This window comes from Pyrgilauda ruficollis, unplaced genomic scaffold (genome assembly GCF_017590135.1).
Source record: "Pyrgilauda ruficollis isolate IOZ18807 unplaced genomic scaffold, ASM1759013v1 scaffold17, whole genome shotgun sequence".
NCBI lineage: Eukaryota > Metazoa > Chordata > Aves > Passeriformes > Passeridae > Pyrgilauda > Pyrgilauda ruficollis.
The window spans coordinates 595,962-611,425 of NW_024515875.1; the positions used below are offsets into that span (position 1 = coordinate 595,962).

General features: G+C 35.8%; 1 protein-coding gene across 5 annotated transcripts in view; it reads right to left on the reverse strand.

The window, feature by feature from the left end:
- Window positions 1–15,464, reverse strand: part of LOC121351528 (ABI family member 3 binding protein) — a 136,523-nt gene that overhangs the window by 76,739 nt on the left and 44,320 nt on the right. For 2 of the 5 annotated variants that reach the window (XM_041463728.1, XM_041463727.1), the window contains exons 7-13: window positions 11,262–11,313; window positions 10,818–10,880; window positions 9,694–9,789; window positions 9,294–9,371; window positions 4,094–4,174; window positions 2,693–2,767; window positions 50–115 (exon numbers count right to left, since the gene is read on the reverse strand). In XM_041463728.1, the coding sequence (XP_041319662.1) occupies window positions 50–115; window positions 2,693–2,767; window positions 4,094–4,174; window positions 9,294–9,371; window positions 9,694–9,789; window positions 10,818–10,880; window positions 11,262–11,313 (511 nt within the window). The remainder of the gene's footprint in view (window positions 1–49; window positions 116–2,692; window positions 2,768–4,093; window positions 4,175–9,293; window positions 9,372–9,693; window positions 9,790–10,817; window positions 10,881–11,261; window positions 11,314–15,464) is intronic. The other 3 variants (XM_041463731.1, XM_041463730.1, XM_041463732.1) reach the window with 2 other exon arrangements.

Genomic DNA, 15,464 nt, shown 5'->3' on the forward strand with positions numbered 1-15,464 from the left:
TGCCAAGATAATGGAAAAAAAACCCCCACAGAACTAATCTGCTATTTACCCATTTCCATCTCTCTTTTTTCTGCAGAAGGTGGAGATATGGATTTCAAGGCTGGACTCTGAGTAGCTAAGAGCAAACATGAAACAAATTTTATCATTCCAAGACAGACTATTTTGGCAAGTGATACAAAATCTAATTACAACTGTAACTAGTAAGGGTTTTTTTGTTTGAATGTCTCTTTGCTCCATTAATTTCTACACCATTCATATTTAGCATACCCTATCTAATCAAGCTGAATCCTTATTACTTAAGAGGATTTTATTCACAGCAAGACAGCTACAACACAACATTTGATATTCACACCACTTGCAGGTCTCTAGTCACTACTGCAATATGTATAACTATTTTAAAATAAGTTGTAATGGTAAAAGATAAGAGAAGAGTTGTACAATGAAATTAGTGAAATAATTGTTGAAGTTAGTAACAGCACCTACTACCTGTCATCTGTGATGAGGATTATTACAAAGACCTTCTGGTTTCTTCACTATGGATAAGTATGGATAACCTGAAGTGTGTTTTAATGAAAATGGAGTCAAGATGGAATTGGGCACTCTTACCCAAAAGTCATCATGAACAAGCTTCCACCATGTGCAGGTTTTGCACTACTGTGCTGCTACTGATCCTACTTAGCTGTGTGTACTGGTCAGTAAGTATTTTTTTTCCTGTTAAAACCCCCATTCAAATAATTAGGTGTAGTATTCATTTCTAGTACAGGAAATATGAATATACATGCCAAAAAGTGAACTACCTTTTTTTTTTAACACATTGAATCTGCTTTCCCATTTACCTTCAATCTACCTTATCACATTAACAATTTGGATCCTGGGTTACTATCCTGATGTAGTCGGACTCAGCAGCTGGACCAGATGATCACTGTAGGTCCCATGCAAATGGAACCATTCTATTCTATATTTCTAGAGAAGAAAACGCTGCCAACAAAAGCCATATGATTCACAGCTTTTGGCAAAAGCTTCTATTGATCCTTTTACACCCAGCAAGAACTATAAGAGATCTCCCAAAGGCTTCAGAACATTGAAGGCATGTTCACAAAGCTATCTTTTCTAAAACATTTGAATCCAAAATATACTGACCACACAGGAAGTTTACAAAACAAAGGAGAGATCTCCCTCTAGCACAATCCAGATAGAAAAATAAAGAAAAAAAATTCTTCAGGGGAACTAGGGCAGAATACAGGTCACACACATTTGAACTTCATAAATAAAATTTGCTTTCTTTGCTGGTTTTATGACAGCAGGTGATCAAGGCATGCAGAGGCACAGTGCAGAGAAATCTCCTCTGTATTACCATGCCCTGACTCACACAGAATATGTTTGTCTTCAACAGTGATTTCATGAAGAGCACAGATGCTCCCTTTGACCCAATGGCTGGGCCTAGCCTCACATAATGAAATCCCACTTTTGCCAAGTGAAACTATTCAAAGGGAAGGGAGGACATGAGAACAAAACCATAATAAATACTTGAATGAAAACACTTATTTTTTCCTCAAATGTTGCTATTATTCCACCTTTAACACTGACACCAACATAGGATTACATTATTATTTCTTTTTTTATAGAAAGAAAAAATACTTCACATCCCTAGCAATTTTCATTTTTTCAGTACATTTATAGCAAATAGGCTCTTAAATAATTGTGTTTCTCTTTTTCCAGTGCTGCTGGTAATTGGATTTAACCAGATGTCTCTTCCCATCCCCTCAAACATATCTGGAAAAGAGCTGTCAAAAAAATCTATCAAATTAAGAACAGATTATGAAGATTATTTTCATGTTCTTGAGAACCTACTTCAAATATGCATTTCAAGAACTAAGAGGTGTTCCTGTAAATTATTTTAAAATTTTGCAGACTGGATAAAGCAAAAGTATGCCGTCCAATATAAGCCAGCATTATTCTATAATAACTTCTTGACTTATGCTTAATGACAGAGAAATGCATCTGATCCAAGGGCCCTCCAGGTAACTAGTGTAATAGCTGTTAATACTGAAAGCAGCAACAAGCAACAGTTCTGGTGGAATGAGCTATTTTAACACAAACACAGAGAAAATACAGGCCTGTTATGAAATCAGAGGTCTTGAGAAAGGGAGACACAGGGTACAATGTAGAGGTACAATGTAGAGAGCAGAGGCACGAGATGATGAGAGGTGGGACTAAGGCTGGCACTGGACACCCCCTGTCACAAACAGCTCATAACATCAGCTGTAAAAACTGAACACTTGGAACTGGACAAAAATTAGCTTAGGGTAACAACAAGGACACAGAAATAATATCTACCACACACAAATGGTCCCCTATGCAGTGAGCTCACACCTGAGATGTCTCCCAGCAGAAGAGAGAAAGAAGGGAGGAAGAAGAAAGCATCGACACAAACATCATATTCTTCCCAGCACAGGACTCCAGATGCTCATAACTTGCTGAAATCCCCTCTCATCACCAACACAAGCATCAAAGCACTAAGTTTAGGGTCCAATTATGTAATGAAGGGGTGCACATAGTGCCATAAAAAGGGCACAATATAAGACGTTTGTGTGTTACTGTTTTAATTACATTGCTTCTCTTATTGGAGCAAGCTTTGTGAAGATAATTTTTCAGTAAAGTTTTTACTCATATTTACAAAGAAAGTAATTACCAAGTTCTGTCAATGGACTTTTTGGAGCATCAGGTATTCTGGATCCAGAAGGAAGTAGCTGTATTTCATTAGAAGCTACGAAAGAAATAAGAAAAAGAACCAAAACGTCTCTCAATTAAGAATAATACAAGGCACAACATGGATTTATATTTGGCTTCTGGACCACACACTCCTGAAAAAGATGAGAATTAAAAATGAGAATGAAAAGATGAGAATAAAAAAAGAAAAAGTGGTTCCAACCTACAGAAAAAAAACCACATAAATTGTCATTTAAAAGCTATGGGGAATATGAAGGAAGCCCTTTTTTCCCTAATTGTTAAACAAAGATCCATCAATTGTGGGAATTTGACAATGAACATCTGTCAGTAACTATGAGCACCTAGTTTAAAATTAATCAATGATCCATCTTGATTAATTTTCATATTTTAATCTTTGAAACATAGCAAAATGAAGGAAAGTTTGTATGGTTAAAAAAAGGCAATTAGAAATTAAAATGAAATTAGATTGACTGCTGGTTTCACTTCAGTAAATTCTGGAAACCTGCTGTCAAATTTAAATGAAAAAAGAAAAAAGTGCAAGTAAGACATTAATGTGAATCCACAGGATTGTGTAGAATGCATTTATTGAGGAGCATTAGCAGTCCTCTTCATGGGAAGATCTGCATTTCAGTCCTGCAAACATTCCTGGTCCTTCCCTTTATCATGTATCCTCCTGAATGCAGGCTAGCTTTAGAAAAATCTAAGTTTAAAAAAAATATAATTAAATACAACTTCAAGTTTAGATTTGTCCTCATAATTTTTCATGGCTCAGGGAAGAAAATACAAGCAATAAAATCAACATTAGAGAATTTAGAATTCTGAATAACAGAACTAAATAAGTGTTACACGAAATCACAAAACTAACCATACAACATTGAGATAAAAAAATTTAAAAAATCAGTAGAGCTTCTCTTTCCTTCAAGGCAAATGCAGTTATATCCCATCACATACTATATAAAATTGTTCTTACTCATTGCTGTAGGTGTTACCTAAATGAATCTGTAATCAGAAGAAAATCAAAGTGTTAATTATTTAAATTCTATCACTGAGGTCAATTTACAGATGGAAATTTTATGTTATGTCAAACATGCAGATCACATAGACAGAAAGCATTAACTTCAAAAATCAAATAGAATCACACAGTGAAATCTGTGAAGGCCACAGTTCAGCCAGAGCTAGGTGCACCCTGCTTTACAATTCATTCCAGTATTAGTCACTGAAACCACAAAAGAAACCAGAATATTTAATCAGGACTTCCTTTGGAGCCAACACAAAGAGGATGCAGCGAGTAGTAGAAAAATTCTGCTGAAGGTAAACAAGTGTTTAATGCAGAAAGAATGTAAAAAGCAGAAAAATTAGTTACCCGGTATGTTTTGAGTTGGAACCAATTTGGGTTTAGGTGTTGATCTAAAATCTTCAGGTCCATGTGTTTTCTCAACCTGAGCTAGAAGAAAGAAGCTTAATGTAATTTAAAATCCCCCTGAACTTCTCTTGATTTACTACTCAAAGACTGATGTTTTTCTTGTCACCATTTCATACCACATGATTAGAATGATTTCTACAGCAGTTCAACTCCGTCATGATTAATATTTATTTTTGTTTTCAGATGTGAAATCTATATGATATTTTAGATTTATTTTGCTGCAGTTTTATATTAACAAAAGAAAATAAAAGTAATGAACAGCAAAGTTAAGGTCAGAAACTCACACTGTACTTCTGTTACAGCCTCTTAAATTCATTAATATAGATTATAAACAAGATCCATTACATCACAAAGTAATTTACACAAAATATTTACAAATATTTTCCCTAATATTCTGAATGGTTTTTAATCCTTCTAATATAAAGATTTTCAGGAACATAATAAATACTCACCTGCAATATCCCAGATCTTTCAATTTTCTAGTAATTATAAAACTTGTTAGGTTATAGAATAGGTTTTGATTTCCATTCATTCTTCTAATTGTACATTTTTAGAGTAATACACAGGCAGTTTATTAAACAGCAATTAAATGCACCTAAACTGAATTGCTGGCCATATTTTAATATACTCTGCAAGCTGTTTCATATCACGATTAATGCCAATAGTAAGTCAAGGTCACTTCTTTCATCTGCATGTTGCTGGAGATCCCAGAGGTGTTTAATCAGTCATGCAGTACTCAGAATTGGTCATCTAAGACTGTAAAATGCCAAGGCCTATGGGTATGGAACACAGAATGGTAAGGTCTCAGCCTTGAATGCCACAAGAACATTAATGCACTCCACAGAGCAAATTGCACAGTATTTAGTACTTGGAAGAGATCTTTATTATTGACGGTAGGCATTAATATAGCACTAAGTTTTAGTATTAATTTAATAAAAGATCACTTTCTTTTTGAGACACATTAGAAGACATTTTGGTTTTTCCTGCATGCTCTCCAAGCTTTTTCCACAATCTACTTAACACACTTCAAGCAAGAGCTGATCATAGAGGTTTATAAGCTTCTTATTTCATTTAGTGAAAATAAAATGTACTGTTTCCCAATTCTAAATAGTAGGATTTGGACGATATTACGGTTATGACAATTACACTATTTTCTAGATTGGAGTATGTGTCACACAGTCTGAAGCCCTTACAGATGCCATTTGTTATGGCTCAGTTTATCTTCTAAGCCAGTCACAGTGCTGTCACTGCCATCAGTGCAAGGAGGAGTTCATTGTCCGGAGAAGGCAGAGCATTTCTCTCTATGAAACTTGTGGGAGAGAATTCACTCATAAGAAATACTGAAGCAACAACTAACTACCTGTACCTCAGGAGCAGTTCAAAATCTAACATTTCTTGTTGGTGAGGTGCAATAATGAAAAAAAACCCTAACACAAGCAAATACAGAACTCATGATATTTTGAATTTTTTCTTTTTTAGAGGTCAGAGGGTTTACACACAGATGAAATGTTTCTTTGCTGAGCAAGCTGAGCAAGACAAAACATGCCTAGAGTTAGAACAAAAGAAACCAAGCCCTCAGTTTTGCACAAAACATTGTAGGAATGACATGAAAATAAGACAGATATTTTTGTTAAAAAGAAGATACAGGAAGAAGAAAGTTTAGGCTCTGAAAGCTAAACTAGAGAAAAGAGAAATGTCTCTGACTATTCCAGGGCAGCAGGTAAGCTAAGCCTGTTGTAGTGGTTCAAGGCTGTCTGCAAAGTAAAGCATCAACACAGCCAAGTTATTTTATCATCACAGCATGGAATACAGCAAGAATGCAGCCAAGCAATGCTTCTTAAACTGTTTCCTCTGATTTCTCTTGACTCTCTTTTCATCTTCATAATGGTGAAAGACATTATGATGAAAACATTAATCTCACTCCTGATATACCTGTGAGCACAAGGGGAACTCTTCAGAGGGCAGAAGGAGGACAGGAGGAGCAGGACTTGGGAGATGTGGCAGCAAAGGAGTTATTTCAACTTAACATTAACCCTGGTTAATGGAGTCACAGGTGGCACTTTTCATTTCAAGCCTATTCCGTATTTCACAAATCTAATTCACTAAATTTGTAGTATAACCCCTCACATAAATAACTAGCTTTCTTTTTTTTTGCTTTTCTTTTCTTTTTTTTTTTTTTTTTAAGAGAAACTAAGACTAATGTGCTCTAATGTGTATTTCTGAGGGTTGGTCTAATGGGCTCTAATGTGTATTTCTAAGGGTTGGTGAGCTCCAACTTCCCTGTGAAGTTAATAGAAAGACACATTTAGCAGAGAAAAAAAGTTTCAGCAGTAGTTTGAGGTATATTAGACAACAATTCAAAGATTGAGGAAAACACCAGAGATTTGAGCTGTTGTGTTAAGAATAAATTAGTCCTGAGTGGAAGATATTGTAACAAGCCTGGCAAAAACAAAGAATGAAAGAGCTTACTAACAAGTCTTTCCATGGAAATGCATGCCAAGGGAGGGGACGATTGAAATAAAGAAAATGATGGAATGCCTGGTAGACAAATACATGAAAAAAGTTACTAAACTGTGTCACATCACAGAACACACCCTTTGATGAAGAGCCAGTGGTATACAAGAGCAGCCCAGCCCACAGAGCCTTTCAGATAGACTGCTTGCCAAAATACTTGGAGCTCCCTTCTCTTCTAGCGTGGCTGATGATACAACAGCTGCTACAGCACAGAGCTCCTGCTAAATCACTGTGCTCTTGCCAGTCTGGCACCAGTCCTTAAACCTTCCACAGCAAATAATTATTATGCCTTACTCAAAGAATCCAGTATGATTTTTCAAACAGCAATGTCTGAATTAAATATATTGAAGTAGATCCTATTGCTAAACTCAATTAATTATGTCTATAGACTAAACTGTTTAAATGCAACCCTTGCAAAGGGTTGGTGCTCAGATCTCTCACCTAAGTTACTCATAAAAGTATACTTCAGCATTTTAGCCAGACAAGTTATTTTTCCATATTCCATGGCAAGACAGAATTACACTTGAACATTTTTCTTTTAAATGATTTATTTTCACTTCCCTGTTTCCTGACTTTCTTTTTTTTTCTCTTTAACTGAATACTGTAATCACAATGGAGAGTGACATACTCTTACTTTAACATGAGGCACTGGTGCTGAGATCATCAAATACTATCTGAAAGGAATCAACAAATAATATCTGAAAAGAATGGTCACCACAGGAAAAAAAAAGGCATGGAAGCAAAACCACAAAGGAAGCTTGAAATTGAAGATGAAAATTATTCTAAATATTTCAGTAAGTAACTATTGGTGTGAGAGCAATAAGAATGTGTTTAGTTGTAAAAAATTATTACTAAATTGTTACAAGGAAAGAGAGTATTTGCCAATTATTACCAGAGTAATGAAAACTTCTCCAACTTCATAAACACACAATTCTGTGCTGTGTCTAGACATGGCACTGTTTATGGTTAGAAATTGTACATGTTGGTACATAAACAGGAAAGGAAAGGAAAGGAAAGGAAAGGAAAGGAAAGGAAAGGAAAGGAAAGGAAATTGAAATGAACCAACGCTCTCCTCCCCAGCTGCCACATTTCACACTCTTTAGCTGACTAACCAATACATTCCATCAACAAGGAATGACACATTTTGATTAGACGAATGCAAGCTTGAGGGCTGAGATGTGAGGACATGGATTCTGACAGAGAACGAACCATACAAATGTATTCAGTTCTCACTTTTACAAAAAATGGCAAAGTTCTAGAAAATACACTTCCAGATTGCCAGTTCTTAAACAGCAGTTACTTAAACAAGGTAAATAATCTAGTAACATAGTAAAAAAATTTAATTCCACAAGAGACCTTGAACTGTAAGAGAAAACAAACCAATCAAACAACCTAAAAAGACTCCTTACAGCTCTCTGAAAAGGATCCACATATTTTCAATGTGTCCTCTGATAATAAATTCTTGTGAGGAGGCGTCATTTTTTCCCCTCTTAATATTTAGGATGAACAGAAAAGAGCCATCCCTATGAAGGTTTTGCAGATAGGAAGGAATGGTTTAAAGCAAAATTTGGAAAATATATCTATTGAGCAGAAAATAAAGTTCTAACATTTTAACAAAAGAAAAAAATATGGATCAGTTAGTCTGAATTTGATCAGCATTGATCTGCTGTCAATGATTACATGATATTGCTGCATTTCTTTACACCTTTTTAATGCCCTATGTATTTTTGAAGGGTTTTTTATTCTGCTTTGGGGTTTTTTTAAGACTAAGGTGCTATGATGAAGTTAAGCATAGCATTTTTTAATATACTTAAGGAATAAAATAAACACAATCATATTTGAGGGCAGTATCTGTCTGAGTCATGTGATGTCAAAGAAACCACATTACACTACTTCATCCAACCAGGAAAGACTTGACAGACAGAAGACAGTAATGCCAGCAAGATCACATAATATGTCTAAACCAGACCAAAGTAAACCTTTGGTCATTGTTTCCTCAAATTCCTTTTTAGTTTTAAATTCTTGCCACTGTTCAGGCATTCCTTCTTCCTTTCAGCAAAGAAGGTGGCAGAAGCCAGCTGTTGTCTCTTGTGACAGCAGAACCAAGGCTTCGACTCAGTTATAGGATAAGAGTCAGACTAGAGAAAATGAAGATAGGCATATTCCTTCTTAAACAATTCTGAAATGTGGGTCAATAAAGTGGGTGATAAGTGATCTTCATCATTTGACTCTGAACAATTCAGCTCTTTCCGATCCTTTCCTCCCCCGCCCCCAGACTGAACATGTTAAAATATATGACTATATTCGTCATACAAATTCATAAAGTAGTTGGTGTTACACAAAAAACCTCACTTTGCCAGTTTTCAAATTTCAAGGCATCTATCATGCCACAAAGTATGGTTCTAATTCTAAGTAGTTTTATAAACCTAATAATTATATCACCTGAAACTTTTGTCCAAAATCAGATTCAGATTTCTATCCACATTACCACTCCTTGCTAACTCAGCCACGTATCCTCCTGTTTTCCAACTACTATTTTAACTGTATAGCACAAAGTTGGGTTTCATTTTAGTTTATGTATTTGGCAAAGAAATTCCACAGTTTCTAAAAACAGAATTTTCATTACCTGGAAGGGACTGTGGGGAGATTTCTTGAACTTCTGGTGTTTTGGATTCAGCAGGCCATACTCCAGTTTCATTCTTAGCTAAAAGAACAGACATTAGAGAGTAATTACAAAGATATATCTGCTCTCTTTTACCACAGATTTATTTCTGTCCCACTTTAGTTTGACTAAGTAAGCCAACATGGATAAATGGGGACAGCTGAGTACCTTTAGGACCCAATAAACTTCCACTGCACAATCACTCCAAGCTATGTTAAACTCATGTGTTTTTGGTTTTATTTTGTTCATTAAAAGATACTTTAAAAATAAAATGTACAGCAAGGATTTAATGACTTATGAATCATTATTTTCACAGTGCAAAATAGTTTTCAGCATTTCGCATTTGTTTAGCATTTCTGCTTACCAATTTTTTTCCTAGATGCTTGAGGAATGTCATCTATTGTCAGGAGAGGAGGAAGTTTCTGCTGACTTTCATTGAGGCCTGGAACAATAAGGTGCACTACAGAGAAAGATGTATGCCATTAATTCCAGAAGTCATGAAAGCACACAGTCTGCTCTCTGAGATACGTCAGTAACTGCTACTGAACAACTGGGAGTTCAGTCTGAATATCTGGAAAATTAATTTGTTCTATCCTGCAATTATCTCTCCAATTTGGTGCTATTTCCCTTTTATACCACTCCTTCTATCACCACCATCTCATGATTTATCAGAGTTGGAAACCATTTGACACTGGAGCACACAACTCTGGAATACTGCACCATCACAGATACTGGGACAGATTCTGCCTGGTGAGCCAAGACTAACCAGTCTGGGTTAGTATGTGTGTGTCTGACTCACATCAATACTCTGAAACTCACACAAAGAAAACTTCAGTCAAAGTTACACAGTCACAGAAAATATATAAAGGAATAAATAATTAATCCAGGAATAAATTGGTCACAAGGTACATGGTGCAGTGAGCCTTTCATGGAAATTTCAGGCAGACCAGTAGTTCACCACACTGTATGATAGACTTTCCCCTGGTTTAGTGTTCTAAGCCAATATTGCATATTCTTATAGGTGAAACAAGAACATAAAGCATGAAACTGAATGGCTTGGAGGGAAACAGTAATGCCCGAGATCTAACATCAAATTCTAATTGCAAGATTTCTGTAGTTTAATGTATCAGGTTTGCGTCTGTAGATGTGATGTTACTGTGCTACCTTAAAAGCCCAGTAAGAACAATCCCTCATCTCAACAAGATCTTTGCCACAGAACTTCAACTGAAGTATCAAAGAACTCCTTAAACAGTGACAGTGTCTTCTTCTAAATACAATGGCAATGAAATGATTCTACTTCATTTAAGCAACAGCATTCTTGAACCATCTGTACCACCATAAAATGTAACAAATATTGTCTGCACCAGCTGCAAAATACCCTTTGATATGCAAGGAAAAACAATTAAGATCAGGAAAATTAAAAGCATTTGCGCAATTCTAAGTTTCAACCAGTAGTTAAGAGAAATAATAAAAATATCTTCTAGTCACCTAATATTGCTCCTGGGAGAGAAGAACTATCTGGTGCTTTTGACTGTGTCCGATTTTGAATAACTGTGGAGACAACACAGGCATATTATAAGCTAATTAAAAAACCAACAACAACAACAAAACTGAAATAGGAAAAAAACCACACCCGAAACAAATGTCAGCATTCTAAAAACCTTTTCTCCATATTTGCAGATGAAGATGCCACCTTAATCCTTTCTGTATTTACATTCAGTTTAAAAGACTGCAAACTCTGTTTCCTCTACATCGTCTCCTAATTGTGCATCTCTTTCCCCTGGCATATTAATTGTGGTGAAACTGATATCCTGTGTTTATGTTATTATACGAGTAGCTGCAGGACATCATCCCATTGCCCTGACACTCATTTTAGTCTCAAGTTATCCTTGCAGAGTATAAGAATACATTTTTAAAAATGCACAAACTTACTTTGTTTGATTATTGTGACAGGGACCAATTTCTTATTATCACTCAGTATAATCTGAAAAAAGAGAAAAAATGGATAAAAGTAGTGCCTTGGGAGAACTGCCATAATAGTAATTGAACTGAGTAATAAAAATAGAGGGCTCTAATCCAATACCACGCCTGTCCCAAGTTAACACTGCATATGGCTCTGGCCCTGGTCCCTGATGGTTGTGCTATTGCTTCACTTCCCACGGGCTAATGTTGTAATATTGCATTTTGATCTCCTTCTATCAGCTTGAGATGTTTTGCTCAATAAAACCACAGTATTTGACACCTTAGGAAACCCCAATTCTTTTTTCTCTTAAGGATCTCTGGAGCACTCACTGGGGAGTAGTCCAGAATGCTGAAGAAAAGCTGAAATTTAACTACAGCAAAACATGTGAAACATATGCGATTACAATTTGGTCACAGGACACAAATGTATTCTCAGGAACGTTATATTTAGAACATAGACTATTCCAGAACCAGGTGTACATTTGTAAACCATCAGCACTCTTGGGTGCATAGCCTGATTAAAGTAGATTAGCTCAGAAAAATTGTATTTAGTGGAATTGCCTCCAAAGCACAAGCAACCAGCCACCCACGTGATTCTTACATTTTTATGCTAAATACATGGACTCTTATGCTGTTCATATCTCTTTGACCCAGATTACATCTTGCCTAAATGTGAATATCAAATTATACTAATACCATAAAAAAAGGATAAATACATGAATGGACCCCACAGTTATTAAAAAAAAAAACAGTTGATAGCAAAGATAAGAATTATGAACAAATTCCGAAAGCTTAATAATACACTCAAGATATGAGAGAAGGTAGACTGTAATGTTAATGACATAAAAATGCTACATACATTAAAAGGGGATTGTTTTAGTTATATTTGAGTTACAAGAACGAAAATAACTCCAACAATCATCTTCCATGCTAAATACATTCTGCTGAAATCATAATCAGATAATGTTAATTTTGCACTTTATGACATCTGGCCTAGTTCATGTGAAAGAACACTTACTTGCATGAGAAGTCACATTGATGACAAAGTGCTAATCATTTACCTAAGGATAGCTATTTTTGTTCTATTCTAAATACATCTGAGAAGTTTTAAAAACAATGTTTGGGTACACATTAAACACATACCAAAGTTTAAGAAGCTGGAAGAAGGCCAGTCTCCACAAGTGAGATGGACCTTTCCTTGGTGAAATGGATGAAGGCAACTTTATGATTACTGTCTGCTACCTAGTAACAGTTTTGCATTGGTGTGAACATGGCTCAATCACTGTCATTATATGAAGATAGAAATAATCTTCCTTCTTTATTTTTCCTTTTTTACATTTCCATTTTGTTTTCTAGTGAAAAAACTGTGTTACAGATGATCTGCTTTTGAAGTAGCCCTCCTATTCATGTGACTGACACATGGGATGGAATGCATATGTTAGAAAAAGGTGTTCTTTTTATTATATTTCTCCTCAGCAGCCTTACAATCAAATAAGCAGCTCTGAAGTTGCAGTGAGTGCTTGTGTAACCTCTACTGTAGAACTTCTAATCATAATTACTATCAGCCTTTTTTACTAGTAAACAGTTCTTATATTGACAAGAGCATTCTTTCTTTGTTGACTAATAATGGATGTCTATAATGATAGCAATATAAAACCTCAAAATACATTTAAGTATATTAAAAATGTAGTTTTTATCTCAGGAATGAATAATTGACATGAAATCCACATTCTCCAGCTGCTATAATTAGACTGCTCATCTGCACAAATCTGTAACTGCTGCACTTGAAATCTACCCATGCTGTCAAAGCTTTCTTCTCAGTTTCCACAAAGTGGCTAATTTAGATATTCCTAGTAATATTTACTACTTATACAAACTATTTTGGAAATGTCAGCCCATCATCTGTAGGAATGGCACTATCAACCATATTTTTCAGATAGGGAATATAAAGCATATCGGTATTAGGAACACCAGTTATTTAAACAACTGCTGCCATCATGAAAGAAGATAGCAAATAATATATTCCTTATTTTCAGAGGAAAATGAGAGATCTAAATTATACCATCGGTCAGGCATCTCACTTCTTACCATATACATACAGCATATTCTTACAGATCTGCAAATCTCAAACATTCTGTGAAAGAGCACATGCTAACATTACCTTAAGGACTTGTTCTTTCTTTCTGTGCTGTATTCTGATACTGCAAAAAGCCAAAACTAACTGGCATGCACATAAGAGTCTCCTCAAGCAAGGGCCATGGTCAGTCTGGACTGAATAAGGTTTGGAAGAGCAGGAATGTTTCCTTCTAGAGTTTAACAAATGGTAGAAGCTAAGAGTCCTTTTTGGCTGTAAAATTGGGGAGGACCCCACCTTCCAGGCTGACATTATGAAACTAGACAAACTTAACAAGAAAGAAGAGGAAATAAATTTCTACTGCATTTTTTTCTGCCCTACCACTACCCATTGTTTATGAAAGGAAGAAGAATGACCATTTCTAGAACACCCCTTTTCTTCCAACCTCTCCTTAGTTGCTGCTCGCTCAGCCCTGGGAACTTAGACAAACTTAAAGGATGAAACTACCAAAAGAAACACAAGATGATATGTGACTGATGTTGAAAGGGCAGAATGACTAGATGGGTTGGTAACGTTTTTAATAAACAGCCTCTAAAAATGTCCTTACAGAGAAGAGTTAGGACCATGTTGATATGATTCAGTTGTGTCTGTGGAACAAAATAAAGCACAAACAAACTTGGCCTAAATAACACTCATTCTGGCTTTGCATCAATGATCTGATCGCACCAATGACACATACCCCACCTAGTGCTGTGGAAACTGAAGGAACAATGTAAACTATTTGCTTTTTGGCTTTTTGCACTAATAAACCAAGAATAATAAGAGAACTTTTAGAATAGTCTATGGTATGTTTTCATGATATTTCTGTGGAGGGTGATAAAGCAGTCCTGTTCTGGAGCTGAGCCCTGTGAAGATCACAAAAGAGACTAGAGGTTGGCTTTAGTCCTTCTTTCATACTTGAGCCGTGCAAATATTTGGAGAACTGTTTTAGCTCATTTTCTCAGGACTTCTCCTGCGTAAATAGAATCCCTACTTGCACAGAAGCAGCACAACAGTCAGAGTTCTGGCACACAGGGTTTGCTAAGAGGAGCAAAGGAACTCAGCTTGCACTCCATAGTCCAGAACGAATTCCCTGATCTTGGGCTGTGCAACTTTAAAGACACTCGTGGGACCAAGGGGAAGAACAGTAAAGCTGACTTCATCAACATAATGAAATGAGCACCCTCCTGAATCTCTAACCAACTGGATTTATACTGGTCACAAATAAAACCTTTTCTCGTGAACTCAAGACATATTTCCAATAATGTAAGCATTCCACGGATCTAACTCTGTATGTAATGCAATTATTGAAGTATTACTGCCCTAAATGAATGGACACGACCTCAAGTTGCACTGGGGAGGTTTAGAGCAGATATTAGGAAAATTCATTTTCACAGAAAGGGGTGTCAGGCATTGGAAACGACTGCCCAGGAATCATCATGCCTGGAAGAGTTAAAAAATACATGGATACAGCACTTGAGGACATGATTTAATGATAAACGTGGTGGTGGTGCTGGGTTAGCAGTTGGACTTGAGAAACTTGAAGATCTTTTCTAACCTCATTGGTACTATGATTCTGTGCATACCTAATTATTTCTAGAATAAAATTTATTTAATGAATTTTTACTTGATTCCTGAAGGAATTCCAGGTCTGATAATTACAGACCATTTATAATATTCTGAAATATGAAAAACAAACAATGAGAAAACATGCATTACCATTTCCTACCATGTAAACATTTGGAAAATCTCAGACAGTAGAGAATTGTGAAGAATGGCCTATTCTTCTGTAATAATTAACACTCATGAGTTAACCCTCTAAAATCTCTAAAGTAAGAGGGATTTCTATAACTTTTCTTGGGAAGTTATCCCATAGTCTGCCTCAGGGATAGTAACCTAAAAAGAAGCAGAACAAAAAAAAATCCTCCAGAGGATTAGATGCTGAAAATTGCACTTAGATGAAAAAACAAGGAAAAGGAAATATAAATGAACCAATTTAATCTCATAGTAGAACTGGTAATGCTCAGAATCTATAATTTAAATGCCTATTTTTCACTAGC